This window comes from Podarcis melisellensis (genome assembly GCF_964234715.1).
Source record: "Podarcis melisellensis genome assembly, chromosome: 8".
In the NCBI taxonomy this organism is placed as follows: Eukaryota; Metazoa; Chordata; class Lepidosauria; order Squamata; family Lacertidae; genus Podarcis; species Podarcis melisellensis.
In genome coordinates this window covers 75235873-75256817 of record NC_138540.1, presented here as the reverse complement: position 1 = coordinate 75256817, position 20945 = coordinate 75235873, and the positions used below count along the sequence as shown (strand labels likewise).

Sequence of the window (20945 nt, the reverse complement as noted above, 5' to 3'; positions counted from 1 at the left end):
GGGGGGAAGGAATCCGTGAAGCCACCCCCACTGGTGTTAACACCTTGGAGTCTTTCCCATGCTCCCTTGGAGCATGTTTGCATTGCAGGTGCATGGAGGTGGAAAAGTTGGATTAGGCCCACTAGCCCGACACCTACCTGCTCATCTGAATGTCTGAACAAAGCCTGGCAGCCCACAACTGCATGCACATAGACTTTGGGAACTTAGGAAAAGCAGGCTAGTTTCCCAGGGCCCCCAACTGCTCTGGTAGGCATTCACATGAGCGCATGACATCCAGGAGTGGGATCCCACTGTGCCCTCTATTCTTCCCCATCCACATGGGGATGCATGTACGGATGGATGGAAGGATCTGCCAGTTTCAAGTTCTAAGAGTGCCTTGGGACATTTTACACTCAGCATCTTATGGCTCCTGCCTCTGAGTTTGCAGCAGCAGTAAGTTCATAGGGACTTCTCAAAGTCTAAATCTGGAAGGGGGAAACACTGTGAATCTGCGGGCTAAATTTCACCATGGGCAACCTTCTGGGGGCACATGCCAGTGGGGGTTGGGCCAGAGGCAAAAATCGGGTGGAGCAATGGACGTGCATTTCAGCTACACAAAAGTTTTTCTTCACCCACTGACCTTTCCAACCTCCACCCAAGCAAGCAAGATGGAATATTGAAGTTCAATGACCATTAACCCAGGTAAAAGCATGCAGCCGGGGGAGCACAGTGGCGGAGCAGTGATGTCACCGTGCCAAGGGTCCATTGATGGATGTTGCTGTCTCCATCACGAAGATGCTGGGCTCTGATCTCAGTTCCATGTGTCTGCCATTCAATCTCTCTGACTAGTGGCTCAATGGCGCTGGAGCAAAGGACAAGGGACACAGGGACACAGGGCATCCGGTGACAGAGGCATAGTGGAAATCAAGTTAGAACTTTTGTCTGCCAGGAAGATGGATTTCAGGGGTCATCAACAGCTCAGGGTCAGGCAGTGCTTTTTTTTCCTGGGGGGACGCAGAGGTACACATACCCATAAGCACTTTGTGAATCTCAGTTTAGCCTCATTGAGGGGTAGTATTTCAATATGAGCAGGAAAATGAGAGCACTCCTAAACATTTTTTTAAAGAAAAAAAGCACTGGGCTCAGGAAACCACAGGACCTAATGTGGCCCTAAGGCCCCTCTGCCTGGCCCTTGGGACTCACCCTGGACACATTCCTCCTTGGCCTCACTGTGCACCTTCCTTGAATGTTTTTTTGCCTGGCTGGAATGTGCCCTTAAACTCTGATGGTGCCTCTTGCTTGGCTGAAGGATGGAGAGACACATGTGAATGCCTGTGGGAAATGGTGTATTCATTGCTATACCCACCACTGAGATGTGGCCCCAGAGGTTGCCTGAGAGGGAATGTGGCTCTCAGGTTGCTGTAGCCCTTTGCTGCTTCACCCAGATAGCAGAAGTGGAACAGCCAGGGCCGGATTTAGGTTTGATGAGGTCCTAAACCTCTGAAGGTAATGGGGCCCTTTATATGTCTAGCTGCTCTTGTCAACAACAAATTGTCGCTGTTTTTTTGTTGAATATATGCTATATGGTAATTTATGCACCTAATAATAATTTAATAATAGGTATCTAAAGCCATTTGCACATAACAGAATATGTATTTTATCAAAGTAATTGATATAGAAATGAGCAAACCAGTGATATCTCAGGGAGCAGGCTAGCAGGCGGGGTCCATGACTTACATCATAGGAGCCTACAAAAACACAAAACACTGTTGCTGCATGTAGGTTTTATTTTATTTGTTTTTTATCTTATATTTTGGAAATGTACATCCAGTTTTTCTCCTTTAAATTTTTTGGGGTCCCCCAAGCTTGTTTAGCTTATACGTAAATCTGGCACTGGGAACAGCATGTGTAAAAGACATTCATGGATTAATTACAAATATTTATATCGTGCCTTTCCACACTTAATGCTCAGGATGGCTGACAACTGCAGAAACACACATAAAAGCATATAACATAAATATTGCTAGATGGAAATAAGGATTTATTTTTTAAAAGGCAGCAAATGATAACTACAAGCCAGATGCAGCAGAGTCAAAACAGAATCAAACAAGCTAACCTCACAGGTGGAAGACTTGCCAGGAACTCAAAGTTTGGTGGCTGGCTGAGAGGGAGCCATGGGAGGGAGTTCCCATATCTGGGTACAACTCGCCAAAAAGGCCCTTTCTGGAGTCTAACAGAGATCTCTGTCAAGTTGCACAGGGCTTTTCCACTCTGGGAGTCAATCATGGGCGTAGCCAGGATTTTTGTTGGGGGGGGCACAACTTTTGTTGGTGGGGGCAGAACCGATGTGCTTGGTCAGTTAGTTAAGTATTTCTATTGTTTTACTTGATGGGGGGGCAGCTGCCCCCCTTGGCTACGCCCATGGAGTCAATCACAAACTGGAGATTTCAAATTGTGCAATCAACAACCCCCTATCCCCCAAAGATCAGACTTTTTGTAATAAGGAAAGTGCTGGGGAGACAGCCTGTAACACTTGCCTTGACACAACATTTCACCTCTCCACAAACAAATGAGAATGAATGCTCGTTCTGTAGCCAATGTTGTCATATCTTCCTGCAAGCAGATCAGGATGAATGCTCAAGAAACAGGTCTTCTGGAAGCAACCCTTCCCCTAATTTATTTAGTTTGCAAAACCAGGTAGAAGTTTTTTGGGTGGGTGGGTAAGGAACATGAACTACACATAAACTTGCGAAAAGGAAGTCTCAAACCATGTTGGACTCCACTCCTGAAGTGGAGCTGGAGGTTCTGTTGCTGGGGAAAGAAGGTGTGAAGGCCCATTTATCGTTGACTGCTCCTTTAAAGGCCAGGAAGAGGGATCGGCGGCTGGTCTTTTTGTAGTCGGACCCAACAAAGACATACAGAATGGGATTGAGGCAGCTGTTGAGGCAGACCAGGCCCTCAGCCAGTGGGGTGCCAATATCTAGGGTGGTTTGCATTTGAAGGCTATCGTCTTCCAGTGTTTCGAGAATAGAGAAGAGGTGGTGGGGGAACCAGCAGAAGAAGAATGCCATAACCACTGCCACTATGATCTTGAAGGATCGGCCAAATTGGCCAAAGATCTTCCCCCTTAGCTTGATCATGATGGCGCAGTAGCAGGCCAGAATGATGCCGAAGGGGATTAGGAAGCCGAGCGTGAATTCAGCAAGCACCATGAGACGGTGTGTCCTTAGGCTGCCCTCATCCTGAAAATGGAAGCTGTAGATGCAATGTATAGTGCCATCCATTAGCTCTTCTGTGTCGCGGAAGCTGAAGTACGGGATGCTGAGAGCCAAGGCTGCTACCCAGATGAACACAGCCACCAGGGAAGCAAGCTGGAGACTGCGGTGGTTCAAGGCCCAAACCGGGTGGACCACAGCAGCGTAGCGGTCGGCACTGATGGCTGTTAAGAAGATGACGCTGGCAAACATGTTCAAGAGGGGAACCACGGTGTTGAGTTTGCACACCAGCCTCCCCAGAGTCCAGTGAAAACCCAGAGACACGTAAGCTATCTCGGTGGAGAGGCAAAGGGCAAAGATGAAATCGGCCACAGCCAAGTTGAGATACCAGATGGTGGTAACCGTCTTCTTCATGTGGAAACCGGTGAGGAAGATAACAAGGCTGTTGCCTGTGGCCCCCAAGAGCAAGGTGATGGTGTAGATTGTCAAGGAAAACATTCTCATTGCTGGCAAAATGTGGGTATTATCAGAGGGAGGGTCTAGGAGCCATTCTTCTGTCCAGTTGTAGTCAAACACGTCACTGTTGGTGGGTGGTGGAAAGTCTGTGTCATTGTCAGGTTGGAAGAAGGGGAGAAGATCCATCCCTTCGCAGGTTCACTTACCACTTCTCTCTTTCTCTCTCTCTATTTGGCCTGAAACAAAACAAAACGCCCATACAAATGCCATATCGGTATCACAGAACTGGAATGAATAGGCAAGGGTGTGTGTGCAGATTTCAAACTGGTGTCAGATTTTCATGGAGAAATCCCAGTTCCCAAGTCCATATTTTGAATCTGAGGTGTGAAACTTGACATTCGACTTAATTTCTGAGTTAAGTTTGGAGAATGGTTGGAAGGGAGGTGGGGGAACCTAGCAGAAATTTTCGGCACAATATTATTCCTTTAAACCAGTGCTTCCCAAACTTGGGTCTCCAGCTGTTTTGGGACTACAACTCCCATCACCCCTAGCTTTCAGGACCAGTGGTCAAGGATGATGGGAACTGTAGTCCAAAGAAAGAAAATAAAAGCTGGAGACCCAAGTTTGGGAAACACTGATTTAAACTGATAGGTGGATAGTTGACAGTCTCATCCCCAAGAAACCTGGAGCAACAGGCACACAAGTTCCCCGAGTCACACGCTTCCAGAAGATGTTGTGATGGCCATGGCTAGACAATTTCACGGAGGAGAAAGCTATCAGTGGCTACTAGCCATGATTCCTATGTTTTCCCATGACCGTCATAGTAAGATGCCTTCATCCTTCGTCCTAAGTTCCCAGGGCAGGTTACAGCAATAAAACACAATGTTAAAACAGTTTAAAGCAACTTACAATCACAGGTTGTTATTGTTATTTATTTCACACTTATAAATCAAAAGGGAGATTCACAGAGGCCCAGATGGCCTGGAACAATTCCATGTCATTTCTACAGGGACTTATAGAGGTCCCATCCAGATTAGTATACATTGACTGGCAACAGCTTTCTGGGATTTCAGACAATGAATCTCTTCCAGTCCTACCTGGAGAAGCCAGGGGTTGAAACTGGGACCTCCTGCGTGATGAAGGCAGTATATTTCTGAATGCCAGTCACTGGGAATTTCACTGAAGCCCTGCATCCTGGCTTCCAATGGGCATCTGGGTTGCTCTTGTGACAAACTGGTGGACTATCTGACCCATTTACTAGATTCTTATGTTAAATCTGGCCTGGGAAACCAGGCTTGGGCTTAGATCTAGCTACTACCCTCTGCTATGCATCCACATTTGGAGTGTCAAAACACCTTATATTGGCCTTTCCCTCCCTTTCCCTCCTTTCCCATAACCTTGGATCTCATACCTTAGACATTGGGTGGTCTTTGTTACTCAACTGTTGGCTGTTCTCTCCAGCTTTCTGAAGTCTTCTTCGGCAGCCCTCTTCTCTTTTGCTCTCCCCTCCGTGCAAAATGCACCAAGTCCCCAACTGTCTTTCTTATCACAATCATCACTGGCTGTCTCCTTCTCTGCCATCTTTCTGAAACATCTGCCACCACAATCAGGGCCATCAGTGTAGAGAGGAGGCCTCAGAGGCACGCAGACATGTTTTCTCTGGAGTGGAGATGTCAGGGTAGGACTTTGGAGGCAGGTGCCCACATAGGGATGGGGAAGAAGTTTGATTCAGTTTGCATTTCTAACAAGCCTCTCTAATTTGCACTTTCTGAAAGATCCCAAGTACCGAAACACAGCCACCCTTTGAAATTCACATGCCTGCAAATTTTGCAATGCAGGGCTCCAGTCAAGTAATTTGCCCCCAAAACACATATACTAGGGTAAAGCGAATATAGATAGCACATGCCAGTGAAAATAACATGAAATTTTTTTAAAAAAAAATTGGGGGGTGCCATTCTGCTAGAATGTGTACATTAGGCAAAAATGCATATAAAAGTGCATTTTAGAAGAAATTCACACTAAAATGCTGATGAATTTTCACGAGGTTTTTTTTAAATATATATATATAAAACACCACAGTGTGCATATAAATGCACATATCGACAAAACTGCATTTTCATAAGTACTTAAAAAACCCCACAAACTGATATGGAAATGTGGAGGACTTGAACGTAAAGATTGGAAAAATAAGAAACCCATACTCACTCAGATACCACATTTTGATTGCTTGTCGTAGAATCATAGTTGGAAGGGACCCCAAGGAGCATCTAGTCCAACCCCCTGAAATGCAGGAATATGCAGATGGCCCATATTGGGATCAAACCAGTGACTTTGGCATTATCAGCACCATGCTATAACCAGCTGAGCTAACAAGTGCTTTCTCTGTCAGCATGGAGCTAAATGAACCAATGATATAACCCGATATAAGGGAGCTTCCTATTCTTTAGTGTGATTGCAACTGACCGGCAAACTGTTGAGTGGCAAAAGGGGGCAAGAGAAAACAAGAACAAAAATAAACAGAGGGTCTTTTTCGTTGTGGCTCTCTGTTTGTGTGTCGAGAGCCCGAGACCAGCCCCTCGCTGATGAATAAGACACAAAGACACAGATATTAGGTTAATGTTATTGGGCAAATTTAGGCCACAACTTTATTGGTTACAAAAGTGAGCGGTATTGGCTTAGGCATTGGAATTGACCCGACTATATCTGACTCCTGCCCGTCATGCAGGGAGTCCAGTAAGGGTCAACCACCGGTAGGGGGAGCCCCGTCAATGCAAACCAACTCGAGCTCCCCCTGGGTTCCTGAAGGGGTTGTGGCATGGCCCTAGCCCAGCCCCAGAATTCAGACAAGATCCACACCCCCGGATTCCTTTAACGGAATACCCTTAAGCTTGGAGGAGTAAGTGATGGCCACACCTCCCCTCCCCTATCATAAGATCAACCAATGCCTAACCGCCAAACCTTACAAAGTTGTGATGATTGCTATGAGGTAGGCAAAAACCAAATGGCCCCATGCCAATTTGCCAAGTGGAAAAATTCCTACCAGGCCCTTCAATGGCGGCCAACCAAGGTCCATAGCAAGGACAAATTCGAAACCTGAAAATAGAGAGGGAGGGTGGGAGATCGAGGAAGTGAGCCAAGAGGAAGCTCTCCGGCTCGCATCTCAGTTTAAATGGGGCCGGCCACGCCCCCCTCCAGCCAGCGGATTGGCTGGCAGGCGAATGCCTGCCCCGGAGGCGAGTGGGTGGCCACGTGGTCCACCACAACTCCTCCCCAGTGGAAAGTTGAGTGGATTTGTGAAGCACTCTCCCCAGTGAGGTCTGCCTGGTGCCTTCCTTGACATCTTTTCAGTGCCAGGTAAACACTTGATGGACTATGATGAAGTTGTTTGTTATTAGTTTTGCTGCCAAACCTTTCTGCTGCTGTTATTGGACGGTGCTGGTGACTGTTTTTTTTTAAAAAATCTAAATATGTTTTGTGTAAAGGTGTTCACATTACAATGTACTTTTGCTACTGTTGATTTTTCCTGCTTTTAAATATGTTGTATGTCGATTGGAAACCTTGCTGTGTAAGAAGGGACCAACAAATGCAATAAGAAAATAACAATGGAACTGCCAAATTTATGTTGATATCCAGCAACCAACAATTCTGCCCCATTTTGAAGGCTGGGAAATGATATATAATGAATTGAAAAAGAGGTTTAAAAGAACATTTGTAAAAAACAACAACCCCAGAAGCTTTCCTTTTGGGAATTATAGGGACAGAACTACCCAAACTGTACAGAAATTTATTCATGTACGCAACTACAGCGGCAAGAATGTTACTTGCCCAAAAATGTAAAGAAGAAGAAGTCCCAGCAAAAGAAGAATGGATACAAAAACTTATGGAATATGCAGAAATGGTGAAACTTACCGGAAAAATGAAAAATCAAGACAACAAACTTTTTATAAAAGAATGGAAATGGTTTATTGAATATTTACAAACAAACTGTAAACAGATTAGAACATTGGCAGGATTATTGTAATAACCTGCAGTTTCATAAGCGTATATATTGAAAGCAGATGAATAAATGGTCATATTAAGTTAATTTGGATATGTAAAAATATGTAAAAATAAATTTAAGGATTCGCAGAAAGAGGGGGAGGGAAGTCAAGTTTTGAAATGTTAAAATGATTGCAAAATGATTGAAATGTATGAGAATGAAAATCATAAATAATTTTTTCTTTAAAAAAAATTAAGGCTGTGGAAGTTTGCTGGGGGCGAGGGATGTGGCTGCATGCCTGCACAGCTGGAAGAGATTTTGGTCCTTGGTACTGAATGATGCCTTTGTCTCATCTCTTCTCCTGTGGACCCTGAAAGTGGTGCATCTTCTTTCCGCCAGCAGCAGCATTTTGGGACACAGCTTGGTGCCTATCCATCTCATCATCTCATCAGCGTCTTCTTTCTCTCCAGCTGTCGAAACGGCACACCATGAGACGAGACCATTGCAGTTGATTTTGGTTTCCTGTAGCTCTTGCATCCCAACCCCCAGCAACTCACAGATGAAAATAGACACGCTTAAATAACTAACCTTCCTTGTTTGCACACCTTATGATCAGTCCCAAGCTGCCCTCTGGCCCATTGCATATGGCTGGAGGCTCTACCCTGTCTGCTTTACAGAGGGGCAAAATAAGTTGCCTTATACTGACTCAGGCCATTGAAGCATCTGGTTTAGTACTGTCTACATTGGTACAGCTCCTGCCAACCTAGCAGTTCGAAAACACGTCAAAGTGCAAGTAGATAAATAGGTACCGCTCCGGTGGGAAGGTAAACGGCATTTCCGTGTGCTGCTCTGGTTCGCCAGAAGCAGCTTAGTCATGCTGGCCACATGACCTGGAAACTGTATGCCGGCTCCCTCGGCCAATAAAGCGAGATGAGCGCCACAACCCCAGAGTCGGCCACGACTGGACCTAATGGTCAGGGCTCCCTTTACTTTTTTTTTACACAGGTACAGATACTGGCAGGGGCATTCCAGGGTTTCAGACCAGGGTCACAGGTGGAGGAATGGGGGCAGGGGGTGAGCGCACTGCCCCTGGCACCATCGGTGAGGGGCATACCATTGCAGCTGCTCCCAGGATACGCGCCGTGCACCCCCCCCACAATGCTGGGTGCCACGCCCCCACTGATGGCATGCCATGCCCTGGGACGCACGCCACGCCCCCAGGATGCGTGCCAGTCACGCCCCCACCTGCTCTCCACCCCCGGTGCCAGAGCATGCAGCTTCGCCACTGACCAGGGTCCCTGCCAGTTGTACCTGGAGATACTGGGGACTGAACCCTGGACATTCTGCATGCTGAACAGTTGCTCTAACACTCTCCTTTACCACTAATGCTTTAATCATTTACACTTGCCACACCGATTTCAAAACAATGGTGACATGCATTCCTCGTCGCTCTGGGCAAAACTGTTCAGAGACAGTTGCTGCACCATCTCTTGGAACAATAGAACTGTATGACTAGGTGCAATGCAGGAATCACAAGGAAAGCACCCATGACAGAAGGCCAAGACTCAGCATTCAGACAAACGGCCCCCGGTTTTCCTCTTGCCTTCCTTTCATTAGCGGCTGAAATGGAGAGTGCCCCTTGAGTCCCAGTGGATAACATCCATCCTTTTGCTTCTCCAAGTCTTAATTTCCCTGCAAATCCATCTGAAAGGTGCATGGATACGGGGAGGCGAGGAGGAGGAGGGGGTTAGCTATGAGCCATCGCCTGCATCATTTGCATTCAGCTTCCAGAAGGGCTAAAAGCGGCAGGAGATTATTGCCAATGTGAGCACAATGGTCTCTGCAACTGAGAGGGAGCAAACGCTCTCGAGGCATTGTTCCCAGAAAAACGACAACGATGACAAAAGGAAGCCAGGCATCCCGAGTGCTCCCTGCGAGGGCTTGGCAAAGATGCTGGCATGCTGAGGAGGTGGTGAGCTCATCTGAAACGATGGACCTGCCCTCGCTTAGATTAACAGTGGAAGCACGTAGATGCTTGAATTCACAGCGCCGCTGGGTTCGAAAGACGACAGATCAAAAGGAGGTCTCTGGGCCCTGAGGCTACTGCGTAGGCCTGGAACACCCTGGCGTACAAACTGCATGGATCTCTTTGGTTTGCTGCCTGGTTTTCCACCAGTGACCATGTTGACCTGAAGTGGCTACTCCTTCTCACCCCTGGAAAAATCAATTCGGCCTTGTTGATTTGCAAGCAGAGTTTCCAAACAAATCCCTGCCTCCTTTTTCTGTACAAAAAGCCCATAAGCATTCTGGGGAAAGCTGTCCTTTGCCATCACCACATGTTTTAGGGAAGGACCAGGTACCCTCGGAGACAGCGGTAGTGTAGTGGTTAGAGTGACAGCCTAGGACCTGCTATTCAGTCTCTGACAGTGGAGGTGAAACATTGTCAACTTGGCCAGCAGCGACTGATAGTCCAGCAACATATGGTGGGCCCTGATGTAGCTTCATGTCATTTACTCTGACTGGCAGTAACTCTCAAAGCTCTTTCTTAACCCTCCTATCTGAGATCTTTTTGAGCAGCTGTAATGAGCAGAAGATCAGCTTCCTCTCGGGTTCGAATTCCAAGGGACAATGAACATGGCGTTCTTTTCATACTATCACAATTACTCTCATCAAAACTTAAAATGTATTTTTCAGTGGATTGGGCTTGAGATAGTTCCTAACTGCAGTATGTGCATTTATTGTCATCTTGTGACATGCGGTTTAACGATGTGTAACGCATTTGGTCTCCCCTCCTCCTTCCAATTTTTGTCAGTATAGCTCTGTGTTAAGCAGGCAGAGTCTGGCAGTATGTATTATTTCTGTGTTTCATTAGGTTCCTTGCCCATCCTTTACTGTTTGGGCCCCAGGGAGGGTTACAACAATAAAACATACAATTATACAGTGGTACCTCGGGTTAAGTACTTAATTCGTTCTGGAGGTCCGTACTTAACATGAAACTGTTCTTAACCTGAAGCACCACTTTAGCTAATGGGGCCGCCTGCTGCTGCCGTGCCGCTGGAGGATGATTTCTGTTCTCATCCTGAAGCAAAGTTCTTAACCTGAAGCACTATTTCTGGGTTAGCGGAGTCTGTAACCTGAAGCATATGTAACCTGAAGTGTATGTAACCCGAGGTACCACTGTAATTGAAATTGAAATACTTTATTGTCACATGTACAACTTGTATACAGTGAGATTACACGACCACCCCCCACTCAGCTCTCTTAGTCTTAATTCCCCTTGTTTACTGATGCACATCCACCAAACCCGAAAGTTTATAGAAACTATATTATAGAAACCAAATGAAACATCCACCAAACCCGAAAGTTTATAGAAACTATATTATAGAAACCAAATGAAACAGTTATAACCATGAAACAAGAAAAGGGTAAAATAAACTATATTAAAAAAAACAGTTGCACACACACACACACTCTGGCACTCTTTGAATATAGTTCCATATTTTTTTTTAAGAAGTTAAAATAGTGCCAATGCAGATGCAGACTGGGATAAAAAGTCTCCACTTAAAAGGCTTGCTGGAAGAGGAAGTTTGGAATAGATGCAGCAAAAACAACAGAGATGGTGCCTGTCTGTTATATATGTAGTGGGAGGGAGTTCCACAGGGTAGGTGCCACCATACTAAAGGCCCAATTCCTATATCATATGGAACAGACCTCCTGACGGGATGGTTACTGCAGGACCCCCCCCTACATGCCCACAGGCCGGTCAGCCATGTGCCGGTCCACGTCCCTCAGACCATGTGGTGGGCTGGACTATATTTTTTGGGGGGAAATGAACGAATTCCTATGCCCCACAAATAACCCAGAGATGCATTTTAAATAAAAGGGCGCATTCTACTAATGTAAAAACAGCTGATTCCCGACCTTCTGTGGGCCGGATTGAGAAGGCGATTGGGCTGCATCCGGCCCACGGGCCTTAGGTTGCCTACCCCAGCTGTAGCCTCCGACGACACTAGGAGGAGGAGGCACGGAGCTGGGGCCTGGCGGCTAGCAGGAAGGAAGGAGGGAGGCAGCCACGCGAGGGCAAAACGGAGCAGCTGAGGCAAGGCGAGTGGAACAGGCACCACCCAGCCGGGGAGATGCTCAGCTCGCCTCTCGCACGCTGCGCACCACGGGGGCTGTTCCTGGCAGCAAGGCTGATCCGGACTAAATCTGCCTCGAAGAGGACAAGCAAAGGAAGGCACTGTCCCAAGCAGAACTGGATTCGGGGGGGGGGATCTGCCCCTCAATCAAGTAAATCAATAAAAATAACTAACTGAGGTTCTGCCCCCCCCCACATAAATTCTGGCTACGCCCACGCTTTCTCCCCACTTCTATTTATCATTTTCCGGGCTGGAGGGTGGCTGGGAGGGAGGCGGCAGCTGCAGTGGCGTAGCGTGGGTTGTCAGAACCCGGGGCAAGGCAAGTAATTTGCGCCCCCTAACCCGTGGATTTGCGCCCCCTAACCCTAACCCCCAGGTGTTGCACCCGGTGCGGCCAGCCCCCCTGCACCCCCACGCTACACCACTGGGCAGCTGGGACGCCCTACAGCCCCAGTGCCGCCCTTTCTTCCGCTACTGCAGCCCCATTAAGCACCTCTCTTCCGCTCGGGGAGAGCCGTGTGAGGAGGACGCAACAGGGTAGGCATGCGCCCTTCCAAGCAGTCCCATTGGGTTGGTTTGCGGTGCGCACACCTGCCCTGTTGCGTCCTCCTCACGTTGCTCTGGCAGCCCAGCCCCGCTTGACTATGCTGATTCCAGCGTCCCAAAGCGGCGCAGGCTTTGCGATGCGGATTCCTTGCCCCTCCCGCGTCAGCCTCAGACTGCAGGGAGATCAGCAACAGAAGCCCTTTGATGCTTTTAGGCTCTTTGGACAGCTCAGTCTCTACGCTTTATAAGCGATGCATTCCTGGCGAGAAAGCATACTTTTTGGCACGGCTTGTGCAAATGTTCCGAAGAGCTGCTTCTTCTTCTGAAAGGCCACCTGTAAGCCCACCAGGACAGGCAGCTTGTATCTGAGTCCCGTAGGGGCCTTCCTTTTCACAGGTTAAGCTTCTCCTGAGTTGCCAAGGGCAACCTTGGAGCCCAGAGAGTTGATGATGAAGAAGGGTGGGGCGTTGGCTCCAGGAGAGATCGAAGGGTCAGAGCTACCTTGGCAAAGGAAACACGGTAGCATCTGGCACAGGGAATAGAAATCACTATCAAAGTTATGAAGTTCTACATTATGCAGTGCCAATTTACTTCACATTTTACTAACCTGGAACAAAGGCGCTGGAAAATACGAGGAATTCTAAGGGACAATGAAATTAAATTATGCGTGCAATAATTCTTCGTCACTAGCAGAACAGGAAGACAGCTGCTGAGAAGCTTTCCTATTGGGCAGTGAAAACAAAAAAAATTCCTTCCAGTAGCACCTTAAAGACCAACTTAGTTAGTTATTGGTATGAGCTTTCGTGTGCATGCACACACGAAAGCTCATACCAAGAACTAACTAAGTTGGTCTTTAAGGTGCTACTGGAAGGAATTTTTTTTGTTTTGACTATGGCAGACCAACACGGCTACCTATCTGTATTGGGCAGTGAATATCAATATGTCCTATGCCTGGCTCCCACAAGTCCATTCAGGGCATGATCCAATGCTTTGGAGTGGCCTTGACATGGCATGATCCAGGGCAGTCTAACCTGGATCTGGGCCCCAAACTGATTCAGGGGCTTGCACAGTTTAATTAGCCAGTCATCTGCAGCTGCTTAATTAGCCAGACATCTGAACGATTTCCCGCACTGTTTGTAATGGTGTATTCTAGTTCACGATGTGGTTGTACAGAAAGACTTTTCTGCATGGACGAAGGACACGGAACCGGCAGAAGGGATTTCTCCTTGATGCGTCTTCTTGCCTCTAGGTGGCAATATAAACCCAGGTCTGAAAGCAGGCACTCTGTACCTAGCCGGTGAGGTTGTATAATAGCAATTATGAGGAGATTAGAGCGTTTGCTGAGCTGGCATTTTCAGAGGACGTGTTATGATTACTCTGACATTTACAAAAGGGGCTGGAGGAATTAGGGAAGTCTGGGGTATAGGGAAGGGCATCTGGACTGTGCTGCCCACCCCTGTCTATACACCTGTGTTTTCCCAGTCATTACCAAGATTTCAAAGGTAGAACACCTTTTTGGGTTTCCTAAAAAAAAAGCTCAACTCAACAACTTTTGGGGTTTCCTAGTTTTTACTTTTTGAAATATGGCAACCCTACATGACCCCTGAATATTGGCCACCTTGACAGGGGCATTCTTGTGTTTTAAAAAATTGCAAGATAAAGTGGAAATGTGAATATCTCAATTTAAGATTGGGGGAAAAATGAGAAACTGAGAGAAACTGAAATGGGTAGATTCCTCCACCCAAGGTCCCTTCCCAGTCTAAAATTCTGTCATTTTTTTTTTAATCTACTCTCAACCTCCAGCCAAAGTCCCAGAGTACAGCCCCAGATGATTTGGTGAGATAACAGAAATGCCTTTGAGCAAGCATTTCTCGCTAAACACATTGCCTTGTCATTTCCAAAGATATACCCTTGCATCCATGATGGGCCCTGCAGTGACCCAGGGATTAGGCAGCAGGAAAATGCAGGTCAGGATTAAGCCTTATCAAAAGGAATGGAAAGGCCTCATGAGACAGAATGTAGTTGAGTAGGAACTTTATGCGTGCAATAATTGAACCTTCTAAGAAAGACAGAGAAAAAGGAAGACAAATTAGGTTGATGGATAATATAATATACCTGTTCTTTGGAAAGAGACTGTCTAGACTGTGTATTGTTTATGAGGTAGTCCTGAAAGGATAGGAGAGTGACCTTTAGAGGATAGAAAGATGTAACACACACCTCCCTGAGTACAGATGGCCGAGGGATAATGAAACCAGGTGGCGGCGGCGATGGGGACAGACAACTTCTTCAAAGGCAATTTTGCACGTGTTCACACTAAGCTGAAATTTCTAGAATGTCCTTTCTCTTCCATTTTATTCGCTGCTTATATCCTGCGTTTTTGCTTTCCCTTGGGAAGCCATAGCATAGGACAGCAAAACAGAAAACAACAACTCAATTAGCAGATCAGAATGGAAGTCAATATAACAGAATGTAGCAAATATCAAAATAGAAAACAAGCCAAAATTAAATTCACATCAAATGCATCCTATTAAAGCCAAGAGTTAATTCAAATCCAATTTCAAAATTTACTGAAGCCCTATGACCAATTTGCAGATGATACCAAACTGGAAGCAGTAGCTAATGCTACAGAAGACAGAATTGGGATGCTAAACGACCTTAACAGATTGGAGAACTGGACCAAAAGTAATGAAACAAATTTTAATAGATACAAATGTAAGGTTCTGCACTTAGAAAGAAATAACCCGTTGCAGATGGGGAGCACCTGGCTTGCTAGTAGTACATGTGAAAAGGATCTAGGGGTCTTAGTAGACCACAAGCTTGATGTGAGTCAACAGCATGATGCATCAGCAGAAAAGAAAAAAGGCTAATGTTCTTCTAGGCTGCATCAAGTATAGTGTCCAGAACAAGGGAAGTAATAGCACCACTCTATTCTGCTTTGGTCAGACCTCACCTGGAGTCCTGTGACCAGGTCTGGGCACCACAATTTAAGCTTGAGCTGGAAGGTGTGCAGAGGAGAGTGACCAAGATGATCAAGGGTCTGGAAACCAAGCCTTATGAAGAATGGTTGAGGGAGCTGGGTATGTTTAGCCTGGATGAAACTGGGTGGAAATATGATAGCCATCTTCAAATATCTTTGCCATTATTTTCTGGACCAGAGACACTTGGTGGCCCAAGGCAGATGCTCCCCACTCCTCAGTTCTAAATCAAGGTGCAAAGTTTCCAAGGCTAGTCAAGTTGTTTTGGCTCCAGAGGCAAAAAATCAAAAACCATCTCACCCCTCTCTGACAGAAAAATACAATATGATTAAGCTAAATAATAGAGTTTTCATAACACCCAAAGTCTGCTTCTGGAGGCAGCTGCCTTATTCTGCCTGCATCTCTAGGTAGTGGTTGAAATTAGGTCCAGATGCAGAGGGAAATGGGCAGTGTTTAGGTGGAGGCAAGAAGCCCACAGAAGTCATCTTTCTGGAGAGCACATTTAAAGCCTAGATCCAGCTCTGGGTATCAAGGACGTCACAGGTACAGAATCAATGTCAGCTCTCCTGATCACCAGATCTCTTGTTACAGGCAATGCAACCTCCCATCTTTTCTGAAAGTAAAGTAGCCAGGGGACTTCATGGCAAAGCCTTCCCTGTGAGAATGTCCCAACATTTCACTGCTTCTCAGACCTTCTGACTAAGGCTCCGTGATGCTTCTGCCCCAGCAGAGACCTCATCCTCTTCAGTTAGTGCTTTGCGGAAGAGCCCCAAGAAAGAAGCCCGCCGATGGAGGCCCCTGTTTCGGATATACCCCACGAAGCCATACAGCACGGGGTTGACACAACTGTGGAGGTACGCCAGAGCATTCGACAGCTTGAGCCCAATCCCCCACATGTGCTTTTCTACTGACACGGTGCTGAGGAGTACGAAGATGTGGTGGGGGAGCCAGCAGACGAAGAAGAGCACCACGATGGTGGCCACCAAAGCGAAGGTGCGGTGGGAACCCTCCCAGCGCCGTCCTCGGAGCTTGCAAATCAGAACCAAGTAGGCCACAGCGATGATGATGAAGGGCACCAGGAACGCTCCAAAGAACCTGCTCAGCCTCAGAGGCAGGTCTGTGGCTCTCTTGAGATCTCCCCGATAGACACAGTAGGGCAATCCATTTTTTATTTCAACATGGCGCACCACCAGATAAGGGATGCTGAAGGCGAGAGCTAGCATCCATGCCCCAGCGCATGCCAGGACTTGAAAGCGAGGACCCTGGTGGTTGCGGGCCCAGACGGGCCTCGCGATCAACAGGCAGCGGTGTACGCTGATGACGGTGAGGACGAAGACGCTGGTGAAGACCGTGAGGTAGCGGGCAAAAGTGTGGAGCTTGCATAAGGCAAGGCCAAAGGGCCAGCTGGAGTACATGATCTCCTGCACAAGGGCAGGGATACGGCCGGCCGAGAAGAGGAGGTCTGCCACAGCCAGGTTGAGGTAGCAGGTGGAGGTGAAGGTTTTGCGCTTCTCCCGCTTGGCTACGGCCCACACCACCAGCCCGTTGCCGCTAACGCCCAGGATCAGAATGATGACGTTGGTTACTATGGCGATGTGGCGCATGGCAGCTTCCACCGGTGTGGTGTCAACCTGGTCAGCTGAGGAGGAGTTCATGATGTCTGCAGAAAGGAAACAGGCCATATTTAGTGTCTTTCTCCCCGCTCTAAATCTCACACCTTGGATTATTGGCAATACGTTAAAAAAATACTGACTTAATACCTGTGGGGGGCCGCCATATTGCTGTGGTACCAGTTAGTGCAGAGCCCCTAAATATGCTATCAGTGGGAATGAATGGGACCTGTAAGAATAGTTGTAGTGTGGAGTGCCCTTGTTCAGTGTTCCAGCCAGCCGGCCATTCCTTCTCTCAAGATATTCCATTCCTCTCCTTCCAGCTGTGTGGGCTACCTTTGAGGGTGACCCAGAAACTGCAATTAATCCAGAATGCGGCAGCTAGACTGGTGACTGGGAATGGCTGCCGGGACCACATAACACCAGTTCTGAGAGACCTGCATTGGCTCCCAGTATGTTTCCGAGCACAATTCAAAGTGTTGGTGCTTTAAAGCCCTAAACAGCCTCGGTCCTGTATACCTGAAGGAGCGTCTCCACCCCCATCGTTCAGCCCGGACACTGAGATCCAGCACCGAGGGCCTTCTGGGGGTTCCCTCATTGCAAGAAGTGAGGCTACAGGGAACCAGACAGAGTGCCTTCTCGGTAGTGGCGCCCGCCCTGTGCAACGCCCTCCCATCAGATGTCAAAGAGATAAACAACTACCTGACATTCAGAAGACATCTTAAGGCAGCCCTGTTCAGGGAAGTTTTTAATATGTAACGCTGTATTGTTTTTAATACTTGATTGGGAGCCGCCCAGAGTGGCTGGGGAAACTCAGCCAGATGGGTGGGGTATAAATAATAAATTATTATTATTATTATTATTATTATTATTATTATTATTATTATTATTATTATTCCAGCTCCCCTCTCCCTACAATAGACATTCAGCATTCTGTGATCACTAAGCATCTTCAGTCTTTATTGGCCGGTCTTAGATTTTGATTTATTTCTTAGGCTTCTCTCATCTATCTATCTATCTATCTATCTATCTATCTATCTATCTAGTACAGTGGTACCTCGGTTGTCCAACGTAATCCGTTCCAGAGGACCATTTAACTTCTGAAACATTCTACAACCGAGGCACAAAGGGCAGTCTGCAAAGTCAATGGAGAAAATTGGAAAAAATAAATAAATAGCGGAAGCCGTTCGACTTCCGAGGCACATTCGAAAACCAAAGCAATTTCTTCCAGGTTTTGGGTGCTTGAAAACCAAAATGTTCGGCTTCTGAGACACTTGAAAAATGAGGCACCACTGTATTTTACATGTGCCAACTGAGAGTTGTATCCAACTAAGTTTTATTCAGAGTAGACCCATTGAAATGAATGGCTCCAAACTAGGCATGACTAGGGATGGAAGGATATACCAAATTTGGCATTTTTTGTTTCTTATTTTTCCAGTCTTAAATTTGGTTCTCCACATTTCGGCAGCAATTTAAAGAATGACAATTTTCGAGCATTTTAGTGCAATTTTCTCTTAATAAACACATTTTTTATGCCATTTTGACTGACGTACACTTTGGGTGTGTGTGTTGGAAAACGTGTTAGGAGAATTTGCCTGAGAACTGTAGGCCTAGATTCAATCCCACTTCTACAATGCAAGGCACACAACCTGTAATGAAGCAAACAATACTAATTGCTTCTTAGAATTACTGCTTATAAGTAAGTCCTCCTGAATTCAATGAGGTATGTTGGATGAGGAATGCCAGAACATTCGCATATAAGAACATAAGATGAGCCTGCTGGATGAGCCTGCCATTGTCCATCAAGTCCAGCATTCTGTTTTCACAATGGTCAACTAGGTGCCTGCAGGAACTAGCAAACAGGAACTGAAAACAAGAGCGTTCTCCAATCCCGCAGCTTCTAACAACTGGCCTAAGGAATAACTCTTGAGATGGCAGTGATAACCTGGTTTAATCTCTAGGCTGAGCATCTGTGAGGACTCACCATGCCTGGGCTACTCATGTGCAATCACAATGCAAGCAGAACTATCTATATGCTTCCAATATCACAATCTGCATCTGCAACAACTTCTTGATGTGATTTTCTCTTTGGGCTGCCAAGCTTGACTGTGTCTTGCTCCCCCGAGGCCCTCCTTCACCCCATGCCTAGAGCATCACACATTCTGGAAGTTGTGAAACCAGCGACAACACTGAGCTCAGAAGAGACCACAACTTCCCCTTCGTGGGCTGAGACGGCAGCTTCCCCCATCGTCTGAAAAGCCAGAGGAGCTGGTCCAAAACGAGTCCTTGAGTAAAAGTTTGTGGTGACACAGATGCCATCCAATGCTGGTGCAGAACCAAAAATGCCTTGTGCAGTTTTGTGACCATTCCCTGTTTTTTAACAACAACAACAACAATTTTACATGCTGTCCACCTGACTGGTTAGTTGTTTATTTCCTTGACATCTGATGGGAGGGTGTTCCACAGGGTGGGTGCCACTACCGAGGAGGCCCTCTGCCTGGTTTCCTGTAACCTCACTTCTCACGGTGATGGAACCCCCAGAAGCCCCTCGGAGCTGGACCTCAGTGTCCGGGCTGAGTGATGGGGGGTGGAGATGCTCCTTCAGGTATACATTAATGGGGGCTGGGGGCGGGCGGGGCGGAATTTCACTTGAAAATTATTGAAAAGAGAGGTAGATTCTGGTGAAATTCAATCAACAAATCAACCATTTTATTTGCACACCACCTTTCCAAAGTTAAAACTATGTCCAGGGTGACTTTCAGGGCGCAGGCCACCAGGCAAGATGGAGAGGCAGACAGGGCAGGAAAACTGAATGGGAAAGTCTGCAACCTACTGTATCTTCTCAGAAGACATCTCTCTTTCCTTCTTGACAGGATCAAAGCCTCTGCTTAACAATTGTTGAGGCACCAATTCTGTGCGGTGTGGGTGCTGCTTGATAAACAGCTCCCTCCCAAAATAAAAAGCCACTTGTGATGCAGTGCTACACAGGACCAGAGCCTCCTGTCTAGCAGCTGTTAAGCAAGAAGATCTAATCCTGTATGGTGCCATGCACCCTTGTTTTCGCAGAACCATAGAATTGTACAGGTGACTGGGACACCTGCGAGTCTTCTGGTCCAACCCCCTGCAGTTGGGAAAATGAGACTCTAAGAGGAACTGAACTGGACCGATGAAATGGGTTTCCAAGTCAAGCACAGAGTGTCCCTCAGTAGCTGTTGAGATGTCTCTGGGAAGCCCACAAGCAGGTAATGAGGATCAGGATCTGTGATCCACATAATGAATTATCAGTGTGCCAGGCCTTTGGGGAAATAACCCACGATGGAGCTCAACTGCCAACAAAGAGGCAGTTAAAAAAGAAGAGCTTTTAAGAGAGTCGCTCACTTTAAGCATATTGATTCCTCCCTTCCTGGTCCCTCTGTGGTTGCAAAATAGGCTTTTCAGGTATTTGAAAGACTGCAAAAGCCTTCCACACCTCCTTGATCAGGAGCCACAGGGGAGCAGAAATGAATCTCCTTCCACCTTCAAGTTTGAAAAGAAAAGAAAAGAAAGCCCACGACAGGCCACAGGTCCTGCACATACCTTGACTCACTATGTGCAGATTCCAAATGCCTTCAGGACAAGCTGGTTCTTAGCCAGGGATGTATTCAATGGCCGTCTCCTCTCCAGTGAGTTATATCAATACAAGGAGGGAGACAGCGAAAGCTCGGTTGCAACAAAGACTGAAGTACACAACAGTTTGTTCCTCACTTTGCACAACCCGGACAGTGATGCAACAGATGGGGCAGGGAAATCAGTAGCTGTGACATCCGAGTGCTCAGTTCCCAGGAGACTCTTAGGAACAAAGGAGCGTGCCATATACCATGCCAGACCATTAGCTCGTCCAGGCCAGTGTGGTTTACACTGCCTGGCAGAGGCTCTGCAGGGTTCCAGGCAGCCCTACCTGGAGATTCTGGGGATTGAATACATGCAAGTCAGGGGCTTTGCCACTGAGCTATGGCCCTTCCCTCCTGCAGGGAAAGTATGGAGCAACGGTCAGAGAGAGCACAGGC

At 47.0% G+C, this 20945-nt stretch overlaps 1 protein-coding gene and 1 pseudogene across 4 annotated transcripts; both read right to left on the bottom strand.

Moving 5' to 3' along the window:
• Window positions 1–2417: 2417 nt before the first annotated feature.
• Window positions 2418–5156, bottom strand: LOC309375489 (C3a anaphylatoxin chemotactic receptor pseudogene; annotated as a pseudogene). The gene is made up of 2 exons (XR_014173304.1): window positions 5062–5156; window positions 2418–3886 (listed from the first exon to the last, which is right to left on the bottom strand). The product of XR_014173304.1 is annotated as a C3a anaphylatoxin chemotactic receptor pseudogene (transcript).
• Window positions 5157–14360: 9204 nt separating this feature from the next.
• LOC309375238 (chemerin-like receptor 1) lies at window positions 14361–20634 on the bottom strand. 3 transcript variants are annotated; one of them, XM_081920838.1, is made up of 3 exons: window positions 20486–20517; window positions 15982–16949; window positions 14361–14700 (listed from the first exon to the last, which is right to left on the bottom strand). In XM_081920838.1, exons 2-3 carry the CDS (start codon window positions 16942–16944, stop codon window positions 14677–14679), a joined length of 987 nt encoding a protein of 328 aa, XP_081776964.1. In that variant the 5' UTR covers window positions 16945–16949; window positions 20486–20517; the 3' UTR covers window positions 14361–14676. The 3 variants fall into 3 exon arrangements, with proteins under 3 accessions (XP_081776964.1, XP_081776963.1, XP_081776965.1); XM_081920837.1 differs by having other exon boundaries at window positions 14363–14700; window positions 20476–20634; XM_081920839.1 differs by lacking the exon at window positions 14361–14700 and having other exon boundaries at window positions 14998–16949; window positions 20476–20631.
• Window positions 20635–20945: the final 311 nt, after the last annotated feature.